This window comes from Pseudophryne corroboree, chromosome 1, assembly GCF_028390025.1.
Source record: "Pseudophryne corroboree isolate aPseCor3 chromosome 1, aPseCor3.hap2, whole genome shotgun sequence".
In the NCBI taxonomy this organism is placed as follows: domain Eukaryota; kingdom Metazoa; phylum Chordata; class Amphibia; order Anura; family Myobatrachidae; genus Pseudophryne; species Pseudophryne corroboree.
In genome coordinates, this window is record NC_086444.1 from 1,143,813,189 (window position 1) to 1,143,838,480 (window position 25,292).

Consider the following 25,292-nt stretch of genomic DNA (forward strand, 5'->3'; position numbering starts at 1 on the left):
TTGCCTCTAATAAGGTTTTTATTTGCCTCTCAGAGCGCCCCCCCCAGCGCTCTGCACCCTCAGTGACTGTTGTGTGAAGTGTGCTGAGAGGAAAATGGCGCACAGCTGCAGTGCTGTGCGCTACCTTTAGAAGACTGCAGGAGTCTTCAGCCGCCGATTCTGGACCTCTTCTGTCTTCAGCATCTGCAAGGGGGCCGGCGGCGCGGCTCCGGTGACCATCCAGGCTGTACCTGTGATCGTCCCTCTGGAGCTTGATGTCCAGTAGCCAAGAAGCCAATCCATCCTGCACGCAGGTGAGTTGACTCCTTCTCCCCTCAGTCCCTCGCTGCAGTGATCCTGTTGCCAGCAGGAATCACTGTAACATAAAAAACCTAGCTAAACTTTCTCTAAGCAGCTCTTTAGGAGAGCCACCTAGATTGCACCCTTCTCGGCCGGGCACAAAAATCTAACTGGAGTCTGGAGGAGGGTCATAGGGGGAGGAGCCAGTGCACACCACCTGATCTGGTAAAAGCTTTACTTTTTTGTGCCCTGTCTCCTGCGGAGCCGCTGTTCCCCATGGTCCTTTCAGGAACCCCAGCATCCACTTAGGACGATAGAGAAAATGCATTTTAGTTAATGCATCATAATAACACGTATTCAATGTAATATGCTGCGTCCCCGGCTCTTGGATATGCACTGAGCCAGACACAGCTCTGGCCGGATCCCATGTCATCTTCGCATTCCTCCACAGGTACTGATGTAGTACTGATGTGCTATAACAGTGCTGCTGCTCACCCCTCTAGCGCTGCTAGGGTTAACATTTTCTAGGGGGCAGGACCACATGCTTGCCGCCCGCCAATGAGGAGCGACTTCGTGTGCCGTGTTAGGAGGTGACCAATTAGCAGCAGGAATGGATTCATCGCAGGCCAGACACTTTGCTACGGCGCGGTGTCTCCTGCGTCCCTGTGCCCCTCCGCTCTACCGTGCAGACATGTCAGCTATGCTGCTGTGCTGCCTGGCCCTGCTCTGCTCCCTCTCCCTGCTGCCGGGGGCCTGGGCACAGGGCGGGGGGAAATACTCCCGGGAGGTGAACGAGAACCGGGCAGGGGGAGAGAGCGGCGAGTTTCGGATACAGAGGCTGAACCAGGTCTGGGAGAAAGCCCAGCGGGTGAGTGCGGGGGTCATGTGACTGTTACTATCTGTGCATTGCACCATGGGCAGAATGCGGTGCTCACTACTGGTACCACACTGTTGTGTGTATATATGTGTGTGTATGTATCTCCATTCATACCTGCTACCCTGTTGGCTGTGTCAGTGTGCAGGTGCTGTATACTGTGTGATCCAAGCTAGGTTACAATGTAGTGTAGTGTTGCAATCCCTTCTAATCTGTGTAGGGAGCCAATGAACTGTCTATTTATACCTCTTTTCCACTAGCTTTTAAAACACTGGTAAATGCGTGGGGGCGTGCATTTACCCGTGTTTTTTCCTAGTGGAAAAGGTCCCCCTGCATATTCCCGGATCAAGTGATCCGGGAATCCTACCCGGGTAGCTTGACGGGTTGAACACGTGTTCAACCCGGTAAGCTGTGTATTGTGTACAGGAGCCGTCTCGATGCGACACTGCTCCTCCCGTTCACAGTGTACGAGAGGGCGGCGCTGGGAGATCATGTGATCTCCCAGCGCCGCCCCTACCGCGTCAGCAGCAGCGTCGCCAATCGGCAATATGCCGGGTTGTGAGCGCTGTGGGAAAGGGGGCTGTAGCACGGGTCGCAGCCGTATCAGGCTCCCGGCTGCGACCCGTGCTTCAGAGGTGGAAAAGGGGTATGAGAAACCTTTTACATACCAGGCTGATAAGACGAGTTTCTTTCTTTTTTTATATTTTTAATCTTTGGGGAGAAAAAGTGGAGAAGTTGCCCATAGCAACCAATCTTCTTCCACTCTGAAGCCCTGGCTCTGACCCATGATACTGAATATAGCCCCCCATTCAGGCTGGATCGCAAAACGCGATCCAATTGAACAAATTCTAAAGAGGATGCGGGCGCAGGGCCCATCCTGCGCATGTGCCTGCAGCAAATGCGAATGCCTCTGCCTGTCAATCAGGCAGAGGGGAGGGGGCGGCAACGCTCCGTTTCCTAGGCAGAGCTTTGCGGGGGTGGTGGCATGAAAACAGGGGTGGGGCCAGTCGAACGGGGGCGTGATCGGGCGGATGCGTGACGTCGCATGCAGTCGCTGCGAACACAGAGATGGCGGCGAGCCTCCTGCGGTCGCAGTCAGGCTGCGCCGGCAGGAGGCTACCCTATTTCTCTGACGTCCTAAGTGGATGCTGGGGACTCCGTCAGGACCATGGGGAATAGCGGCTCCGCAGGAGACAGGGCACAAAAATAAAGCTTTAGGATCAGGTGGTGTGCACTGGCTCCTCCCCCTATGACCCTCCTCCAAGCCTCAGTTAGGTTTTTGTGCCCGTCCGAGCAGGGTGCAATCTAGGTGGCTCTCTTAAGGAGCTGCTTAGAAAAAGTTTTTAGGTTTTTTATGTTCAGTGAGTCCTGCTGGCAACAGGCTCACTGCATCGAGGGACTTAGGGGAGAGAAGTTCAACTCACCTGCGTGCAGGATGGATTGGCTTCTTAGGCTACTGGACACCATTAGCTCCAGAGGGAGTCGGAACACAGGTCTCACCCTGGGGTTCGTCCCGGAGCCGCGCTGCCGACCCCCCTTGCAGATGCTGAAGATTGAAGGTCCAGAAACCGGCGGCAGAAGGCTTTTCAGTCTTCATGAAGGTAGCGCACAGCACTGCAGCTGTGCGCCATTGTTGTCACACACTTCACACCATAGGTCACGGAGGGTGCAGGGCGCTGCTGGGGGCGCCCTGGGCAGCAATGTATAATACCTTTTATGGCTAAAAAATACATCACATATAGCCCTTGAGGCTATATGGATGTATTAAACCCATGCCAGATATCTCAGACTCCGGGAGAAAAGCCCGCCGGAATAGGGGGCGGGGCTTATTCTCCTCAGCACACAGCGCCATTTTCCTGCTCAGCTCTGCTGTGAGGAAGGCTCCCAGGACTCTCCCCTGCACTGCACTACAGAAACAGGGTAAAACAGAGAGGGGGGGCACTTTTTTTGGCGATATTTGATATATTTAAGCTGCTATAAGGATACAACACTTATATAAGGTTGTTCCCATATATATTATAGCGCTTGGGTGTGTGCTGGCAAACTCTCCCTCTGTCTCCCCAAAGGGCTAGTGGGGTCCTGTCTTCGATAAGAGCATTCCCTGTGTGTCTGCTGTGTGTCGGTACGTGTGTGTCGACATGTATGAGGACGATGTTGGTGTGGAGGCAGAGCAATTGCCGATAATGGTGATGTCACCCCCCAGGGAGTCGACACCGGAGTGGATGGCTTTGTTTATGGAATTACGTGATAATGTCAGCACATTACAAAAATCAGTTGACGACATGAGACGGCCGGAAAACCAGTTGGTACCTGCCCAGGCGTCTCAGACACCGTCAGGGGCTGTAAAACGCCCTTTACCTCAGTCGGTCGACACAGACCCAGACACGGACACTGAATCTAGTGTCGACGGTGAAGAAACAAACGTATTTTCAAGTAGGGCCACACATTATATGATCACGGCAATGAAGGAGGCTTTGCATATCTCTGATACTGCAAGTACCACAAAAAGGGGTATTATGTGGGGGGTGAAAAAACTACCTGTAGTTTTTCCTGAATCAGAGGAATTGAATGATGTATGTGATGAAGCGTGGGTTAACCCAGATAGAAAAGTGCTAATTTCAAAAAAGTTATTGGCATTATACCCTTTCCCGCCAGAGGTTAGGGCGCGCTGGGAAACACCCCCTAGGGTGGATAAGGCGCTCACACGCTTATCAAAACAAGTGGCGTTACCGTCTCCTGATACGGCCGCCCTCAAGGATCCAGCTGATAGGAGGCTGGAAACTACCCTAAAAAGTATATACACACATACTGGTGTTATACTGCGACCAGCCATCGCCTCAGCCTGGATGTGCAGTGCTGGGGTGGTCTGGTCGGATTCCCTGACTGAAAATATTGATACCCTGGATAGGGACAGTATTTTATTGACTATAGAGCAATTAAAGGATGCTTTTCTTTATATGCGAGATGCTCAGAGGGATATTTGCACTCTGGCATCGAGAGTAAATGCGATGTCCATATCTGCCAGAAGAAGTTTATGGACGCGACAGTGGTCAGGTGATGCGGATTCTAAACGACATATGGAAGTATTGCCGTATAAAGGGGAGGAATTATTTGGCGTCGGTCTATCGGATCTGGTGGCCACGGCAACTGCCGGAAAATCCACCTTTTTACCTCAGACCCCCTCCCAACAGAAAAAGACACCGTCTTTTCAGCCGCAGTCCTTTTGGTCCTATAAGAACAAGCGGGCAAAAGGACAGTCATATCTGCCCCGGGGCAGAGGAAGGGGTAAGAGAGGACAGCAAGCTGCCCCTGCCCAGGAACAGAAGCCCTCCCAGGGTTCTGCAAAGCCCTCAGCATGACGCTGGGGCTTTACAAGCGGACTCAGGAGCAGTGGGGGGTCGACTCAAGAATTTCAGCGCACAGTGGGCTTGCTCACAGGTGGACCCCTGGATCCTGCAGGTAGTATCTCAGGGTTACAGGTTGGAATTCGAGAAGTCTCCCCCTCGCCGGTTCCTAAAGTCTGCTTTGCCAACGTCTCCCTCAGACAGGGCGACGGTATTGGAAGCCATTCACAAGCTGTTTTCTCAGCAGGTGATAGTCAAGGTACCCCTCCTACAACAAGGAAAAGGGTATTACTCCACGCTATTTGTGGTACCGAAGCCGGACGGCTCGGTAAGACCTATTCTAAATCTGAAATCTTTGAATCTGTACATACAGAAATTCAAATTCAAGATGGAGTCACTCAGAGCAGTGATAGCGAATCTGGAAGAAGGGGACTTTATGGTGTCCCTGGACATAAAGGATGCTTACCTGCATGTCCCAATTTGCCCTTCACATCAAGGGTACCTCAGGTTCGTGGTGCAAAACTGTCATTATCAGTTTCAGATGCTGCCGTTTGGATTGTCCACGGCACCTCGGGTCTTTACCAAGGTAATGGCCGAAATGATGATTCTTCTTCGAAGAAGAGGCGTATTAATTATCCCTTACTTGGACGATCTCCTGATAAGGGCAAGGTCCAGAGAACAGCTGGAGGACGGAGTAGCACTAACCCAATTAGTGCTGCAACAACACGGGTGGATTCTGAATTTTCCAAAATCTCAGTTGACACCGACAACACGTCTGCTGTTCCTGGGAATGATTCTGGACACGGTTCAGAAAAAGGTGTTTCTTCCGGAGGAGAAAGCCAAGGAGTTATCCAAACTTGTCAGGAACCTCCTAAAACCAGGAAAAGTGTCTGTGCATCAATGCACAAGAGTCCTGGGAAAGATGGTGGCTTCTTACGAAGCGATTCCTTTCGGCAGATTCCACGCACGAACTTTTCAGTGGGATCTGTTGGACAAATGGTCCGGATCGCATCTGCAGATGCACCAGCGGATAACCTTATCACCACGGACAAGGGTGTCTCTTCTGTGGTGGTTGCAGAGTGCTCATCTGTTAGAGGGCCGCAGATTCGGCATACAGGACTGGGTCCTGGTGACCACGGATGCCAGTCTGAGAGGCTGGGGAGCGGTCACACAGGGAAGAAACTTCCAGGGAGTATGGTCAAGCCTGGAGATGTCTTTTCACATAAACATACTGGAGCTAAGAGCGATTTACAATGCTCTAAGTCTGGCAAAACCCCTGCTTCAGGGTCAGCCGGTGTTGATCCAGTCGGACAACATAACGGCAGTCGCCCACGTAAACAGACAGGGCGGCACAAGAAGCAGGACAGCAATGGCAGAAGCTGCAAGGATTCTTCGCTGGGCGGAAGATCATGTGATAGCACTGTCAGCAGTGTTCATTCCGGGAGTGGACAACTGGGAAGCAGACTTCCTCAGCAGACACGATCTACACCCGGGAGAGTGGGGACTTCATCCAGAAGTCTTCCACATGATTGTGAACCGTTGGGAAAAACCAAAGGTGGATATGATGGCGTCCCGCCTCAACAAAAAACTGGACAGGTATTGCGCCAGGTCAAGAGACCCTCAGGCAATAGCTGTGGACGCTCTGGTAACACCGTGGGTGTTCCAGTCAGTGTATGTGTTCCCTCCTCTGCCTCTCATACCAAAAGTACTGAGAATTATACGGCAAAGGGGAGTAAGAACGATACTAGTGGCTCCGGATTGGCCAAGAAGAACTTGGTACCCGGAACTTCAAGAGATGCTCACGGAGGATCCGTGGCCTCTACCTCTAAGACGGGACCTGCTTCAGCAGGGACCGTGTCTATTCCAAGACTTACCGCGGCTGCGTTTGACGGCGTGGCGGTTGAACGGCGAATTCTAAGGGAAAAAGGCATTCCGGAAGAGGTCATTCCTACACTGGTAAAAGCCAGGAAGGAGGTGACGGCACAACATTATCACCGCATTTGGAGAAAATATGTTGCGTGGTGTGAGGCCAGGAAGGCCCCCACGGAGGAATTTCAATTGGGTCGATTCCTACATTTCCTGCAAACAGGATTGTCTATGGGCCTCAAATTGGGGTCCATTAAGGTTCAAATTTCGGCCCTGTCGATTTTCTTCCAGAAAGAATTGGCTTCAGTTCCTGAAGTCCAGACTTTTGTAAAAGGAGTACTACATATACAGCCCCCGGTTGTGCCCCCAGTGGCTCCGTGGGACCTTAATGTAGTTTTGGATTTTCTCAAATCCCATTGGTTTGAGCCACTCAAATCGGCGGATTTGAAATATCTTACATGGAAAGTAACCATGCTACTGGCCCTGGCTTCAGCCAGGAGAGTGTCAGAATTGGCGGCTTTATCCTATAAAAGCCCATATCTGATTTTCCATTCGGACAGGGCAGAACTGCGGACGCGTCCTCATTTTCTGCCTAAGGTGGTGTCAGCGTTTCACCTGAACCAGCCTATTGTGGTGCCTGCAGCAACTAGCGATTTGGAGGATTCCAAGTTGTTGGACGTGGTCCGGGCATTGAAAATATATATTTCAAGAACTGCTGGAGTCAGAAAGTCTGACTCGCTGTTTATATTGTATGCACCCAACAAGCTGGGTGCTCCTGCTTCTAAGCAGACGATTGCTCGTTGGATTTGTAGCACAATTCAACTTGCACATTCTGTGGCAGGCCTGCCACAGCCTAAATCTGTCAAGGCCCATTCCACAAGGAAAGTGGGCTCATCCTGGGCGGCTGCCCGGGGGGTCTCGGCATTACAACTCTGCCGAGCAGCTACGTGGTCGGGGGAGAACACGTTTGTAAAATTCTACAAATTTGATACCCTGGCTAAAGAGGACCTGGAGTTCTCTCATTCGGTGCTGCAGAGTCATCCGCACTCTCCCGCCCGTTTGGGAGCTTTGGTATAATCCCCATGGTCCTGACGGAGTCCCCAGCATCCACTTAGGACGTCAGAGAAAATAAGATTTTACTTACCGATAAATCTATTTCTCGTAGTCCGTAGTGGATGCTGGGCGCCCATCCCAAGTGCGGATTGTCTGCAATACTTGTACATAGTTATTGTTACAAAAAAATCGGGTTGTTATTGTTGTGAGCCGTCTTTTCAGAGGCTCCTACGTTTGTCATACTGTTAACTGGGTTCAGATCACAAGTTGTACGGTGTGATTGGTGTGGCTGGTATGAGTCTTACCCGGGATTCATTATCCTTCCTTATTGTGTACGCTCGTCCGGGCACAGTATCCTAACTGAGGCTTGGAGGAGGGTCATAGGGGGAGGAGCCAGTGCACACCACCTGATCCTAAAGCTTTATTTTTGTGCCCTGTCTCCTGCGGAGCCGCTATTCCCCATGGTCCTGACGGAGTCCCCAGCATCCACTACGGACTACGAGAAATAGATTTATCGGTAAGTAAAATCTTATTTTTTAGTAATCACGGTGCAATCACAATTCCAGCTTTGTCTCATGGGGGGGATCGGTGGATAGCATACTTATCCTTAACCCTGCCATGGGCGGCCCCCAGCATGCGATCAAAATGATTGCAAATTCTGCTACTTATAATCCTTACTGAACCGGGTCCATAGATCGGAGCTTGGGCTTCAGATATACTTACCCCTTTCACACCACCTGATGGTCCTGGTTCGTCACCTCTCACACAGGACACATGACGTCATCTCCTAGTGCTCTTGAGGCCGCAAGCAGCAGCCTTTTAGTCTGACTCTGGAATAACCTGCTCAAAGTCCAGATCGAGAACCTGGGACGGACCCAGGATGCACAACCTGGGTCGACCCTTTCACACCAAGGCGGGACTTAGCTGGCGCTTAGGGAGGCCAGTCCCAATCCTTTTTTGCAATCCCAGGTATCTGGATTGAAAAAAGGTAAATCCTGGGATTCCCGTTATTGGGTTGAAGACCCGCCCAGCCCACACAAATACCATTTTCTTGTTTGCTCATTTGATTATGTACTGTGTAGTGGGCGATTCGGATCCCTTGTGGCGCCATATAAAGGATACTAATAATAGTAATAATAATCGTGGGTGGGCAGCGAGGTGTGGTCCTGGCGTCGGACTCACCATAGTGGATGGGAGGGCTTGCGGGCTGCAGGCAGTGAGGTTCAGTCCGGGTGGCTGGCGTCAGACTGTGCAGCGTTATCTCTGACATCATGTCACGCTGCACAGTCCGCACTGCTGGGGGAGCTCGAAGGAGGGAGCTGGGTAGTGTCTGTGCCTTCTGAGGACATCAACGCTGCTTGGCACTAAAAAAAACAATGGGGAAGGTAAGCCCTGCAAGATCCAATCCCGGCCATTTTTTGGCCTAAATCCTGGGATCCCGCCGATCCTGGCACTGGCCTCCCTAGTGGCGCTGACTTGCCCTGTATACTTGTCATTTTATAGACCACTAGATAGACAGAAGCTGAGATTCTATACATCTCCTCTACCCTCTGGAGTTTTAATCCCCTGCCCTCTTCAAGTATCTGTGTCGGTGCTGGGCAGCCACCTAGTGCCATAAGCTTTGTGGGCTGCATCACATGGCCCCTTAACCTTTAAAAGTGCCACACATTACTCTTCATATCATTAGTAAGTTAAATTGAAGCATTTAATCAATAACATTGACACCTTTCTGTAGTAACATACCAGCAGGCCTACTAGACAAGTGTTACAAGCTATAACTTGACTCACCTGCTCCGAAGAAACATCTGGCAGAGTGGTTTAACCTCCCACTTCATAGCAAAATGGGCAGGACGGGCAGTGCAGTATATTACCTTAAATTGTGAGCCCATGGGGATGGGCAGGGCAAATGTGATGCAGTTCTATGAGAATTGCCTCATTTTAACCTGCAGTTCACACCATAATGCTGCAAGGGGATTCTCCAAATGACAACAACTGGCCTTCCCCACCCCATCAGCGGATGCATCCTTCCATCCGGGCACTCTGCTGGAGGGAAGAAAATAGGTCTGGGCAAGTATGGCTATAAAAAAAACAAATATGATAACAAAGTAGGGATGGCCATCGACCGTCGATGATTCAAAATCATTGATGGTCTGTGGCTGATGTTGAATACTTTTACCATTGATGGGTGAGAACAAGATGGTTTCCCGCCACCGATGGTTCAGTGCAACTGAATTTTTTCGTTTTTAAAGTGTCAGAGAACTGAGCTTAACCCCGCCCCCTGACACCTGCAAAGCCACGCCCCCACACTGTGATTGGCCTGCATTTCATTACACAGTAATGCAGGGATGACCATCGATGGGTAAAACCATTGATGGATCCCTTCCAGATGGTTTTACCCCACCGAGGTTATACATCAATGGATAACCCACCAATGGCCATCCCTACAACAAAGCAGGTAGGAGCTGGAGTTTACAAGTGTTACCCATTACTGTTCTATGGTTACCACCCGGCCAGTGTTTTATTGTACCCAATGATACCAAGTAGCATTATTAACAATAGGGCAGAAACATGATGTACATAGAAAGGGCAATATGAACAAGATGTCACCCCAGCAAATACCCCGTGTGTACTGAGTAACCCCTATTTTATGTTAAATCATTGCTATGACTTTGGGCAGATTCTCCCTGGAACTCTGGAAGTTCATCTGTTGAGCAAGCAGCTCGATATGATGCAAGCATAGGGAGTATTGATCCCCATGTTACATGATGTTTATTAAACAGGTGATGGAATATGAATGCAGCAGTCACTAATCTGCAACCTATGTGAGGCATCATCCATATTATAATCCACTAGTTACCAGCCTGCCAACATGATGGCACAAAATAACAGTAATGTCAGCGCTGGCGGCGTGTGCGTGGCCGAATGGAGCAACACTTCAATTGGTCCGTCAGGAGCCATCTAGTGGCCGCCGATGCGCAGTACACTTGAATTTCCCCCCATAGAGCTGAGGAGCAGCGTTAGCCTTCTATTAGGTAGGATGTATACTCTAGAACAGTGGTTCTCAACCGGCGTGCTAGGCACCCTGGGGTGCTGCAAGGCTCTTGCAGGGGTTCCTCGGGATGGTGGCCCAGGACCAATCAAATTATTTATGGTCAAAGTGATAGGTAAAACCAGTGCTGGTGGCTGCCAATCATAAAACACGTGGACAGTCAGAAGCACGACTGTCCCTTCCCCCAACTGTCTTTTAAAGTAGAGACAAGTAACTTATTAACCAAAGACTTGAATGTGTAAAAGGCATCCTGTGCCTAGTAAGTGTCCAATGTTTCTGTGTCCATAACGTATTCAGTAAATTATTTTGCATTTAATAGGTAGAGGCTAAAGAAGGCACGTGACAGATCTTAGGGACATTTTAAGTTGCAGTGTGGCATGTGGTAAAGATGTAGCCTTGTACTTAGCATGGTGATAATAGTATTCCATCATATTATACATCTGCTGAATGTAACAAGTCCTATACACATATATGCATACTCATTAATAATTTGGCTTTCTCTTATGTCTAATTACCAATTTGAAAACTTAGGGTGTGTACACACGGTGAGATATTTTCTTTCGATTTTGACTATATAGTCAAAATCGCAAGAAAAGTTAGTGCAGATCGCAAGGTGAAAGTCACCTTGCGATCCCGATGCGCGGTCCCGCCAGGGCGGCATCGCAAGAAAAGATGGTCTGTGCAGGCAAGTCAATCCTTGCTAGATCGGTGTACTATCTAGTTCATCTCACATGTCAATGACATCTCGCATAAGCCAAAATTGTAAGCACACATAGTCCATATCTCAAGAAAAGTTAGTCAAAATCAGTGGTGCTGGGCTCCAGGGAGTTCAAGGGAAATCGCAAGTGAAAATCGGGCATAGCAAGGATCTCACCGTGTGTACACACCCTAAGGCAAATACATTGTATGTGTGGGTGTGATAGGAAATCCTGTCGGTCAGTAAGCCCAACCCCTCCAAACCCCCCCCCCCCTTCCCGCAGCCTAAAACTATCCCACTCCCCGCAGCTTAACCCTAACCCTCCCTGGGGGTGCCTAAACCTGAAACACACCCCCCAAGCCTACACCTAACACCCCTCCCCCGTGGCGTACCTGTCAGACGTTCCGGCATTTACTCGTTCGGGATCCCTGCGGTTGGGATTTCAGCGCCAGGCTTGTGACCCTGTTCGGGATGCTGGTGTCAGCAGTCCGAGTGGTGTCAGGATTCTGGCGTCTGTATTTTGACTGTCGGGGTCGCCCATGGCCTTAGAGTTCTGCTTGTAATCCCTTTTGGAAGTTGTGTGGTTTTTGTTTGTTTGTTTGTTTTGTTTTTAATTATTATTTTGTAATTTTTTCTATTTTCACTATCCTTCTGTTTAATCTGGGGTCAGTTTTCCTCTTGCAGTCAGTATGATTCTTTCATACTATTGTCTTTGGCCATTATAAGTCATTGAGACACTGCAGCTGTGAGATGAAGCAATTCTTTATTTTTATTGTGAAACCACTGCGGGTATACTGTATGTGGGTTTCCAGTGAAACGTTTGACCTATCAACAAACCATCTGTGTGCACTATATTGTTAGCAAGATATACAATAAAACTAGGATCACTCTACATAGAGTATCAGGGTGCTGGGTAAGATGCACTCTCCTGGCTGAACAGGGTCCCTGAACAAAGACATGGGTTGGGACTGAAGTGTCGGCTTTTGGGATGCCGGCGGGCAGAATACCCATTGCGGCATTCAGATGGTTAGAATCCTGAGTATTGCTTACACTCCAACCCCCCCCCCCCCCCCCCAACCCTCCCTTGCTGCAACCTAATCTTAACCCTCCCCTGTGGTGGCTAAAACTAGCCCCGCGCAACCTTCCCGCAGCCCAGACCTAACTTCCCCCCCCTTCCCCGTCCCTGCAGCTTAAATCTAGACCTCCACCCACAAGCTAAACCTAACCCCCCACCGCTGCGCGTGGCTTTCATCTGTGACAGGATGTCGGCGCCAGGAATGTGATCTCATTTGGGACGCCGGCAATCCGAGGGGTGTCTGGATTCCTACATCTGTATTTTGACTACCGGGATCCTGACCGTATCATAAGGACAAATGTAGTAAAAATAAAATTATTTACATTCTAGGACTGTATCTGGTGCTTGGGTCGACAACTGTTGGTCGACATGGCCACGGTCGACACATGAAGCGGTTGCCGTGAGGTTTTTTTTTTTCATATTTAAAAATAAAAATCCGACTTTTTCATACTTTACGATCCTCGTGGACTACGATTGGGAATAGTAACCTGTGCCGGGTGCAGCGGTAGCAGAGCGAGGCTCCGTGCCTGAAGCATAGTGAGCGAGCTATGCAAGGGGACACGGTGCACTAATTGGGGTTCCAGGTCACTTTACGCAGAAAGCGACACCAAAAAAAACTCATGTCGACCTTTTCCATGTCGAGCTAATGACTGTGTCGACCTAGACACTGTCGACCCTATGATCCACACCCCCTAGGGTCTGGTGACAAGTCTGCTTTAAACTTCTCCCTAAAATTTGTTCTCATTTCTCCTGCTTATTAATAGTGTCACATACGGCTTATTTTATTCCCTCTCTCGTCAAACCTGGCAAAGTACATTATTTCCAGTGGGAAACAATACCAGCTTTAAAAAAGCAACACAAATGGATATAATCTCTATCTTTTTTCATTTTCCTCTTGTTTCAGTAACAATTTAATTCCTGTAAATTTAGCCCCAGGTTATATAGTTTTCAATCCTGTCTCTCATCTCCCCCCTGTTATATAACCTCCATTATTAGATAAACAGGCAAAGCGCAGGGAAGTCACTATAGCAGAAACTTTGTCAGGCTGCACTTTTCGTTAAAGGTCAAACAAAATCTGTTATAGTGATGAGGGGAGCACAAGAGCGATAATTACTCAGTGGTTAATTAGAGATCTGTCATCAATTATCCCACTCCACATTCCCTACGCTGTTCTATTGGTTACTGATTAGTGTTTGGTGGTGTGGAATTCCTCCCGTCACACAGTTGATAATGATACCTACGCTTAGAAATATTACAGTGGTTAGACTATCTCTCAAGGTTTGGCTTCATATCCCCAAGTAGAACAGTGGTTGTGTGACCTTTCCTGTTAGGAAAGAGCTTTCTCTTCATCAGTGTATATATTACCTTCAAACATAGGGGGTCATTCCGAGTTGATCGCTAGCTGCCGTTGTTCGCAGCGCAGCAATCAGGCTAAAAAATCAGCATTTCTGCGCATGCACCGCAATGCGCACGCGCGATGTATGGGTACAAAGGCCTTTGTGGTTTTGCACAGGTTTTAGCGACGTTTTCATTCGCACTGGCGGCCGCAAGAAGATTGACAGGGTGTCAACTGACCGTTTTCAGGGAGTGCTTATAAAAATGCAGGCGTGGCTGGCCGCACGCTGGGCGGGTGTGTGACGTCAAAAGCCAACCCACCAACGTTACAATTATCGCACAGGATAAGTAAATACAGGCAGGGCTGGTCTTGTTTTGCACAAAAATTTTTTGCAGGCGTTCGCACTTCTGCAAAGTGAAAATACACTCCCCGGTGGGCGGCGACAATGCATTTGCACGGCTGCTAAAAACTGCTGGCGAGCGATCATCTCGGAATGAACCCCGAAGCTCAGTCTTTTGCAGTGATTGCACAGAGCTTTTAATGCTGTGGCTTCCAGGGACCCTTCATTTTAGACATTACAAAAATGTAGGTTCCAGCATACTTCCAGAAGTATAGTACCTGGGTGCACTCCCTGATGAAAGGTGTAATAAACATCTGAAACATTGGAGGCACACTAGTGTGAGCTGGAAGTGTGCCACCCTAATTGCTGCTATGTACAGTATTTATCACAAACAGTATACGGGTTGAATCTCCTATATCCAAAACTACGAAATGCAGAATCATTTGGTGGCGATTCTGTTGTTTTATCATGCCCGATCTCCCGTATAAAGTAAAGGGAGACCAGGGAGCAGCCCAGAAATGTTAGGTTTAGCCGCATGAAGCAGCTAAACCTGACTAAGGGGTCTATTTACTAAGCCTTGGATGGAAATAAATTCAACAGAGATGAAGTACCAGCCAATCAGTTCCTAACTCATTTTTCAAACCCAGTCTGTGGTGGTACTTTATCTCCGTTGACTTTATCTCCTTCCAAGGCTTAGTAAATAGACCCCTAAAATGGTGAGTGCAATGCGAAAAGTGCCATTTGGGAGTCCAAATGGGTCACTTTTCGCCTATTCCTGCTCGCCAGCACGGGGGGCTGTGAGCTGAAATGTGTCTCCCAGCGGATAATCTCACCCAAATGGAGCAAAAATGTAATTGAAACGTTGGGCACCATCTAGTGGCAGCCCCGGGGAAAAACAATTTAATTCCCACCTTTGAGTGCGACGGAGATAGTGACACCTTTTGTTTTGTGATGGTTCAAGGTACACAGACTTTGTTTGATGCACAAAATTATTAAAAATATTGTATAAAATGACCTTCAGGCTGTGTGTATAAGGTGTATATGCATTTTATGTTTAGGCCTGAGTCCCATTCCCACCATATCTCTCAGTATGCCATGCAATACTCCAAAATACGGAAACAGACAATATTCAGAATACTTCTGGTCCCAAGCATTTTGGATACTCAACCTGTAAATAATGTGCTCGCCACTCACCTATTACTATCCAAATTGTTTTCCATTTTTAGGGGGACATTTACTAAGCAGTGATAAGAGCGGAGAAGTTGCCCCATCAACCAATCAGCAGCTCTGTATAAATTTATAGTATGCAAATTATAGATGTTACTTCAGTGCTGATTGGTTGATGGGGCAACTTCTCCACTGGCTCACTTCTCCGCTCTTATCACTGCTTGGTAAATGTCCCCCTAAATCAGGGAACGTTATTTCAACATATTACATAAAGTTCTAGCCGTCAACTGTGTCAGTGTTCTGATCATTCCTACACTCTGAGAACATGACCATACTCTGCTTCCTGCCACGCTAGATAGTACACAGATTTTAAACATAAGCTATGCCAGTGATGGGGAACCTTTGGCACTCCAGCTGTTGTCGAACTACACATCCCAGCATGCCCTGCTACAGTTTTGCTATTTGGCCATGCTAAAACTGTAGCAGGGCATGCTGGGATGTATAGTTCAACAACAGCTACAGTGCCAAAGGTTCCCCATCACTGAACTATGCTTTATTTGTTAGTTGTCCGTCAGCCCAGAGTCTACCCTAAGCATAGCAATTAGTGGACTCCTGGGGAATTGGCTAACTTAGGCTGGAAATGGGGTGCATAACATTTGTAATACTGTATAGTCCATTAGAGCGCCCCACATGCCCCTTAATAATGCCTATCAAACACCCCCATATGCAATTCATATGGCATCCAACTTCCTCTGCCCAGAAGCACTCTGTTACTGCAGGAGTATGCACTAAATCCTGTGAATCAGAGGGGAGCACAGCCCCCAGTCTCCTCCTCCTGCTGAGTCAATGGCCAGTCCGTGTTAGCAGCCTCATTGCCAGCTGATGACGGTGTGCTGCTGATTGGCCAAAGTATGTCCCGCAGGACCAGGTGTTTGTTTTGTTTTGTTTTTTTCTCTCCCAAACTTTCCTGAATCCCTGCACCCTAGAGTATCGACATTTTTTTCACGGCAACCCTAGACTAAAAGTTTTTTTTATTGATCAATTTGGAACAAAAATATCTAGTTAAATAAATTGTGCTTACATGTCACCCTTAGGGTCAGTTATGTGGTGGTGGACAGGCCGGTTAGCATACTAGCGTTCAGGATGCCTGCAGTTGGAATCCGGACGCCGGAATCCCGACACTGGTCAGAAGACTGACACCGGGATCTCAGCATTGATCACAATGTCGGCCTCGGAATCCTGGCAGCATCCTGATCGTAGTTATGACGCAGAAGGTAAGGTTTATGTTAAGGAACTAAAGGGGGGGCTGCGGGGAGGGAGGGTACGGGTTGGGCACTAAGGGGGCAGGGTTAGAGTTAGGCTGCGGGGAGGGTTAGGCACTAAGTGGGGAGGGTTGGGGTTAGGTTAAGGAACTAAATGGAGGGTTAGGGTTCGGCTGCGGCGGATGGTGCTGTTAGGCTGCGGGGAGGGAGGTTAAGGGTTGGGCACTAAGGGGGGATGGTTAGAATTAGGCTGTGGGGAGGGAGGGTCATGGGGGTAGCGGGGGAGGGTTAGAATACTTATCTAGCAGGTCTAGGGATTCTGCGTGTCGGGATGCCGCTGTCAGTCTTCTAACTACTGGCGTCCCAAGCACTGGGATCCCTATACCATCCCGTTTTGGCCTCATTCCACACTTATAGGTAGTTTGACAAGTGTTTGCAGGTGGTATTTTGCTTTGTATCCCCAGCCGTTCTTCAGCCCCAGCACACGGCAGAGTAAATGGGCTGCCGTCCTCCCAACTCCTTCTTAAAATGCTCTTGAAATATCATCTAACATTCCTATGAAGTTGTTGTTTTTCGCTTTGAATATCCCCACGACTACTTGCTTCGATCAGATTTGAAGTCAATGTTCAACTGAACAGAATTTGCTGCAGACATAAATAATGATCTCTGATACTGTCCATTCTTCAGGCTTTGCTGTCTCTGATAGGGGATCCTATTACATAATATAAAAGCTTTCAGTGGTCACGACTGAAAATGTATGCAAATTAAAGTCTTCTAGCTGTACCGTACTATGCTGGGTACATAGGTGGTCATTCCGAGTTGATCGCAGCCAGCAACTTTTTGCTGCTGCTGCGATCAACTAGTCCACGCCTATGGGGGAGTGTATTTTAGCTTAGCAGGGCTGCGATCGCTTGTGCAGCCCTGCTAACCTAAAACAAATTTCAAGCAGATGTAGACCAGCCCTGGACATACTTACCCTGTGCGACGATCTCAGTGATGCTGGAGCCGGCTCTGACGTCAGACATCCGCCCTCCGTTCTGCTGGACACGCCTGCGTTTTCCTCACCACTCCCCGAAAACTGTCTTCAACGCTCCGGATCCGCCCAGGTCCGCCTTCTTCCTGTCAATCTTCTTTGCGGTCCGCTGTGCGACCGCTTCCTTCTCTAGACGCGACGTAACCCGGCGACCCCTGTCGCCGGGCAATGTCACGCATTCCGCAACCGTTCGCACTGCAGCGATAAACCGCTGCGTGTGAACGAGTCGGAATGACCCCCATAGTGGGTAATTCAGAGTTGATCGCAGCAGTAAATTTGTTAGCAGTTGGGCAAAACCGTGTGCACTTTGGGTGGGTCATTTTGTTTCTGTAAATACCGGCTGCTTTGTATTTACACTGCAATTTAGATTTCAGTTTGAACACACTCCACCAAAATCTAACTCTCTCTGCACCCCACCCAAATCTAACTCTCTCCCACCCAGTGCACATGGTTATGCCCAACTGCTAATAGATTTGCTGCTGCAATCAACTCTGAATTAGGCCCATAATCTCTACCAAGTACCAGCAGTGACAGGGTCTTGGGAGGAGCACTGCCTAAGGCAGGGTTTATGGGTCAATCCATGTGGAGTGGTCCAGCCCTGCTTGCTTGACCATTATTTTATGTTTTTTGTGTGTGTGATGACTTTTCCTTCATATGAAGATGGTGGCCATTTCTCTAACGTCCTAGTGGATGCTGGGACTCCGTCAGGACCATGGGGAATAGCGGGCTCCGCAGGAGACAGGGCACATCTAAAAAAGCTTTTAGGTCACATGGTGCGTACTGGCTCCTCCCCCTATGACCCTCCTCCAAGCCTCAGTTAGGTTTTTGTGCCCGTCCGAGAGGGTGCAATCTAGGTGGCTCTCCTAAAGAGCTGTTTAGAAAAGTTTTTTTTTAGGTTTCAATCTCAGTGATTCCTGCTGGCAACAGGATCACTGCATCGAGGGACTTAGGGGAGAGATTTCCAACTCACCTGCGTGCAGGATGGATTGGAGTCTTAGGCTACTGGACACTTAGCTCCAGAGGGAGTCGGAACACAGGTCAGCCTGGGGTTCGTCCCGGAGCCGCGCCGCCGATCCCCCTTACAGACGCTGAAGAGACGACAGAACGGAGGTCCGGAAAGCAGGCGGCAGAAGACTCCTCAGTCTTCTTGAAGGTAGCGCACAGCACGGCAGCTGTGCGCCATTGTTGTCACACGGCTCACTGACTCAGTCACGGAGGGTGCAGGGCGCTGCTGGGGGCGCCCTGGGCAGCAATATAATTACCTTTAGTGGCAAAATAAATACATCACATATAGCCATTAAGGCTATATGTATGTATTTTAACCCAGGCCAGTTTCTTAAAAACCGGGGAAAAGCCCGCCGAAAAAGGGGCGGAGCTTATTCTCCTCAGCACTCAGCGCCATTTTCCTGCTCAGCTCCGCTGGTGAGGAAGGCTCCCAGGTCTCTCCCCTGCACTGCACTACAGAAACAGGGTAACAAAGAGAAGGGGGGCATAAATTGGCGATATTTATATATTAAGAGCGCATATATAGTAAACAACACCTTCTAGGGTTGTTTATATACATTTATAGCGCTTTTGGTGTGTGCTGGCAAACTCTCCCTCTGTCTCCCCAAAGGGCTAGGGGGTCCTGTCTTCGATTAGAGCATTCCCTGTGTGGCTGCTGTGTGTCGGTACGTGTGTGTCGACATGTATGAGGACGATGTTGGTGTGGAGGCAGAGCAATTGCCGATGATGGTAATGTCACCCCCTAGGGAGTCGACACCGGAATGGATGGCTTTAGTTATGGAATTACGTGATAATGTCAGCACATTACAAAAGTCAGTTGACGAAATAAGACGCCCGGCAAACCAGTTAGTACCGGTTCAGGCGTCTCAGACACCGTCAGGGGCTTTAAAACGTCCTTTACCTCAGTCAGTCGACACGGGTACCGACACAGATGAATCTAGTGTCGACGGTGAAGAAACAAACGTATTTTCCAATAGGGCCACACGTTATATGATCACGGCAATGAAGGAGGCTTTGCAGATCTCTGATACTGCTGGTACCTCAAAAAGGGGTATTATGTGGGGGGTGAAAAAACTACCTGTATTTTTTCCAGAATCAGAGGAATTGAATGACGTGTGTGATGAAGCGTGGGTTAACCCCGATAGAAAACTGCTAATTTCCAAGAAGTTATTGGCATTATACCCTTTCCCACCAGAGGTTAGGGCGCGCTGGGAAACACCCCCTAGGGTGGATAAGGCGCTCACACGTTTATCAAAGCAAGTGGCGTTGCCGTCTCCCGATACGGCCGCCCTCAAGGATCCAGCAGATAGGAGGCTGGAAACTACACTGAAGAGTATATACACACATACTGGTGTTATACTGCGACCGGCAATAGCCTCAGCCTGGATGTGCAGTGCTGGGGTAGTGTGGTTGGATTCTCTGACTGAAAATATTGATACCCTGGATAGGGACAGTATTTTATTGACTCTAGAGCAATTAAAGGATGCTTTCCTTTATATGCGAGATGCTCAGAGGGATGTTTGTACTCTAGCATCAAGAGTAAGCGCGATGTCCATATCTGCCAGAAGAAGTTTATGGACGCGACAGTGGTCAGGTGATGCGGATTCCAAGAGGCATATGGAAGTATTGCCATATAAAGGAGAGGAATTGTTTGGGGTCGGTCTTTCGGACCTGGTGGCCACGGCAACTGCCGGCAAATCCACTTTTTTACCTCAGACCCCCTCCCAACAGAAAAAGACACCGTCTTTTCAGCCGCAGTCCTTTCGCTCCTATAAAAAGCGACCAAAAGGACAGTCTTATCTGCCGCGAGGCAGAGGAAAGGGTAAGAAAGGGCAGCAAGCAGCCCCTGCCCAGGAACAGAAGCCCGCCCCGGCTTCTACAAAGCCATCAGCATGACGCTGGGGCTTTACAAGCGGACTCAGGAACGGTGGGGGGTCGACTCAAGATTTTCAGCAATCAATGGGTTCACTCACAAGTGGACCCGTGGGTCCTGCAGATAGTATCTCAGGGTTACATGCTGGAGTTCGAAAGGTCTCCCCCTCGCCGGTTCCTAAAGTCTGCTTTACCAACGTCTCCCTCAGAAAGGACGTCGGTTTTGGAAGCCATTCACAAGCTGTATTCTCAGCAGGTGATAGTCAAGGTACCCCTCCTACAACAGGGAAAGGGGTATTATTCCACACTATTTGTGGTACCGAAACCGGACGGTTCGGTAAGGCCTATTCTAAATCTGAAATCCTTGAACCTGTACATAAAGAAATTCAAGTTCAAGATGGAGTCACTCAGAGCAGTGATAGCGAATCTGGAAGAAGGAGACTTCATGGTGTCCTTGGACATAAAAGATGCTTATCTACATGTCCCGATTTACCCCTCACACCAAGGGTATCTCAGGTTCGTGAGACAAGACTGTCATTATCAGTTTCAAACGCTGCCGTTTGGGTTGTCCACGGCCCCTCGGGTCTTTACCAAGGTAATGACCGAAATGATGGTTCTTCTACGAAGAAAAGGCGTATTAATTATCCCTTACTTGGACGATCTCCTGATAAGGGCAAAGTCCAGAGAACAGCTGGAAGTCGGTGTAGCGCTAACGCAAGTAGTGCTTCAGCAACACGGGTGGATTCTAAATCTTCCAAAATCTCAATTGACCCCGACAACACATCTGCTGTTCCTGGGCATGATTCTGGACACGGTTCAGAAAAAGGTATTTCTCCCGGAAGAGAAAGCAAGGGAGTTATCCGAACTTGTCAAGAACCTCCTAAAACCAGGAACTGTGTCAGTACACCATTCGGCAGATTCCATGCACGAACATTTCAGTGGGATCTGCTGGACAAATGGTCCGGATCGCATCTGCACATGCATCAGCGGATAACACTGTCACCGAGAACAAGGTTGTCTCTCCTGTGGTGGTTGCAGACTGCCCATCTGTTAGTGGGCCGCAGATTCGGCATACAGGACTGGGTCCTGGTGACTACGGATGCCAGCCTACGAGGTTGGGGAGCAGTCACAAAGGGAAGAAACTTCCAGGGCGTGTGGTCAAACCTGGAGACGTCTCTTCACATAAATATACTGGAGCTAAGAGCGATCTACAATGCTCTAAGCCTGGCAAAATCGCTGCTTCAGGGTCAGCCGGTGTTGATCCAGTCCGACAACATCACGGCAGTCGCCCACGTAAACCGACAAGGCGGCACGAGAAGCAGGAGTGCAATGGCAGAAGCTGCAAGGATTCTGCGCTGGGCGGAGAATCATGTCGTAGCACTGTCAGCAGTGTTCATCCCGGGAGTGGACAACTGGGAAGCAGATTTCCTCAGCAGACACGACCTTCACCCGGGAGAGTGGGGACTTCATCCAGAAGTTTTCCACATGATTGTGAACCGTTGGGAAAAACCAAAGGTGGACATGATGGCGTCTCGCCTCAACAAAAAATTGGACAGGTATTGCGCCAGGTCAAGAGACCCTCAGGCAATAGCTGTGGACGCTCTGGTAACACCGTGGGTGTACCAGTCAGTGTATGTGTTCCCTCCTCTGCCTCTCATACCAAAGGTACTGAGAATTATACGGAAAAGAGGAGTAAGAACAATACTGGTAGCTCCGGACTGGCCAAGAAGAACTTGGTATCCGGAACTTCAAGAGATGCTCACGGAGGATCCGTGGCCTCTACCTCTAAGAAGGGATCTGCTTCAGCAGGGACCTTGTATGTTCCAAGACTTACCGCGGCTGCGTTTGACGGCATGGCGGTTGAACGCCGGATTCTAAAAGAGAAGGGCATTCCTGAGGAAGTTATTCCTACTTTAATTAAAGCCAGGAAAGAAGTGACCGCACAACATTATCACCGCATTTGGAGAAAATATGTTGCGTGGTGTGAGGCCAAGAAGGCTCCAACGGAAGAATTTCAATTGGGTCGATTCTTACATTTCCTGCAAGCAGGATTGTCTATGGGCCTCAAATTGGGGTCCATTAAAGTTCAAATTTCGGCCTTATCAATTTTCTTCCAGAAGGAATTGGCGTCAGTGCCTGAAGTACAAACTTTTGTCAAAGGTGTACTACATATACAACCCCCAATAGTGCCTCCAGTGGCACCGTGGGATTTGAACGTGGTTCTAAATTTTCTCAAATCTCATTGGTTTGAGCCTTTAAAATCGGTAGATTTAAAATACCTTACATGGAAGGTAACCATGCTGTTGGCCCTGGCTTCAGCCAGGAGAGTTTCGGAGTTGGCAGCTTTGTCATACAAAAGCCCATATCTGATATTCCATTCGGACAGGGCAGAATTGAGGACACGTCCTCAATTTCTCCCTAAGGTGGTTTCGGCATTTCACTTGAACCAGCCTATTGTGGTGCCTGCGGCTACTAGCGACTTGGAGGACTCCAAGTTACTGGACGTTGTCAGAGCATTAAAAATATATATTTCAAGGACAGCTGGAGTCAGAAAATCTGACTCGTTGTTTACATTGTATGCACCCAACAAGTTGGGTGCTCCTGCGTCTAAACAGACGATTGCACGTTGGATATGTAGTACAATCCAACTTGCACATTCTGTGGCAGGCCTGCCACAGCCTAAATCTGTAAAGGCCCATTCCACAAGGAAAGTGGGCTCATCCTGGGCGGCTGCCCGAGGAGTCTCGGCATTACAACTTTGCCGAGCAGCTACGTGGTCAGGGGAGAACACGTTTGTAAAATTTTACAAATTTGATACTCTGGCTAAAGAGGACCTGGAGTTCTCTCATTCGGTGCTGCAGAGTCATCCGCACTCTCCCGCCCGTTTGGGAGCTTTGGTATAATCCCCATGGTCCTGACGGAGTCCCAGCATCCACTAGGACGTTAGAGAAAATAAGAATTTACTTACCGATAATTCTATTTCTCATAGTCCGTAGTGGATGCTGGGCGCCCATCCCAAGTGCGGATTGTCTGCAATGCTTGTACATAGTTATTGTTACAAAAATCGGGTTATTACTGTTGTTGTGAGCCATCTGTTCAGAGGCTACTTCGTTTGTGTTATCATACTGTTAACTGGGTTCAGATCACAAGTTGTACGGTGTGATTGGTGTGGCTGGTATGAGTCTTACCCGGGATTCAAGATCCTTCCTTATTGTGTACGCTCGTCCGGGCACAGTACCTAACTGAGGCTTGGAGGAGGGTCATAGGGGGAGGAGCCAGTACGCACCATGTGACCTAAAAGCTTTTTTAGATGTGCCCTGTCTCCTGCGGAGCCCGCTATTCCCCATGGTCCTGACGGAGTCCCAGCATCCACTACGGACTATGAGAAATAGAATTATCGGTAAGTAAATTCTTATTTTTTGTATCATGGTTTATGACATTTCTCACTGTTGCGGACATTTGGGGTAAATGCAGTATCTCGGCTCAGAAAGTCATGGAAAGCTGGGATAAAAAAACGTTTCTTTTATGCACATTTCAAGCTACAGTTTTGTCATTTTTCCCTACCTCACTTCCTTATGACTGAAATTAAAAGACACCGTTAATTGTCAGATTTAAAAAAAAAAGCTGTTTTTTGGATTATATTTCAGTGGGAAGGAATAGCATTTCGGAACTGTAATTTTGTTTGGGAATAGTTATATACACACAAAGATTTGCCAAACAAATTTTGAGTTCTCTATCGTGTCTATTTTTTTTATTTTTATTAGAGCACTTTAACTGCTTGTTTTTCACCTAAATTGACCTCTTATATCTCTGGTGGGGGACCTGATAAAGGGGTGTGGCCACACAAAAGTAGCCCCAATTCAAATTACGCCACACAGTAGCGCAATCTTATTCACATTACACCGAACGTAGTGCCCCTGGTTCATATTGCACCACATAATAGTGCCTGTTATTCATGTTACGTCACTCAGTAGTGCCCCTTATTCATGTTACACCACATAATAGTGCCTCTTATTCATGTTACGTCACTCAGTAGTGCCCCTTATTCACCTTACGCTAGACAGTACACCCCTTATACATATTATGTCACACAGTAGTGCCCCTTACACATAATGCCCACAATAGTAGTGCCTCTTACACACAATGCCCACAGTAGTAGTGCCCCTTACACTTAATGCGCATATGAGTGCCGTTGATACACATAATGCCCACAGTTGTAGTTGCCCATGAACACATCTCTGCCTCTGTCCCTCCAGCAGCTCACTGCCTGTGTCCTCCAGCAGCTCACTGCCTGTGTCCCTCCAGCAGCTCACTGCCTGTGTCCCTCCAGCAGCTCACTGCCTGTGTCCCTCCAGCAGCTCACTGCCTGTGTCCCTCCAGCAGCTCACTGCCTGTGTCCCTCCAGCAGCTCACTGCCTGTGTCCCTCCAGCAGCTCACTGCCTGTGTCCCTCCAGCAGCTCACTGCCTGTGTCCCTCCAGCAGCTCACTGCCTGTGTCCCTCCAGCAGCTCACTGCCTGTGTCCCTCCAGCAGCTCACTGCCTGTGTCCCTCCAGCAGCTCACTGCCTGTGTCCCTCCAGCAGCTCACTGCCTGTGTCCCTCCAGCAGCTCACTGCCTGTGTCCCTCCAGCAGCTCACTGCCTGTGTCCCTCCAGCAGCTCACTGCCTGTGTCCCTCCAGCAGCTCACTGCCTGTGTCCCTCCAGCAGCTCACTGCCTGTGTCCCTCCAGCAGCTCACTGCCTGTGTCCCTCCAGCAGCTCACTGCCTGTGTCCCTCCAGCAGCTCACTGCCTGTGTCCCTCCAGCAGCTCCATGCCCTGTGTACCTCCAGCAGCTTCTCTGTGTCCCTCCAGCCCCCTCTCATCTTGTCGGTGATGACATGACCTCACCTATGCTGTTCAGGAGAAGGATGCCAACAGACAGACACAGTGAGTAAGTGTGCGAGTACCAGAAGAGGTGGGCCGCAGGTGGAATAGCACCATGGAGCTGCCAGAACCTGCGGAAGGGGGAAGTGGCTGCAGCTTGTCAGTGACACAAGCA

The 25,292-nt window shown here is 49.0% G+C and overlaps 1 protein-coding gene across 1 annotated transcript in view; it reads left to right on the plus strand.

The window, feature by feature from the left end:
- The first annotated feature begins 877 nt into the window (after positions 1-877).
- LRPAP1 (LDL receptor related protein associated protein 1) overlaps positions 878-25,292 on the plus strand; it is a 54,982-nt gene continuing 30,567 nt past the window's right edge. The window contains exon 1 of the mRNA XM_063924215.1: positions 878-1,147. Coding sequence (XP_063780285.1) covers positions 890-1,147 — 258 coding nt within the window. The 5' untranslated portion in view covers positions 878-889. The remainder of the gene's footprint in view (positions 1,148-25,292) is intronic.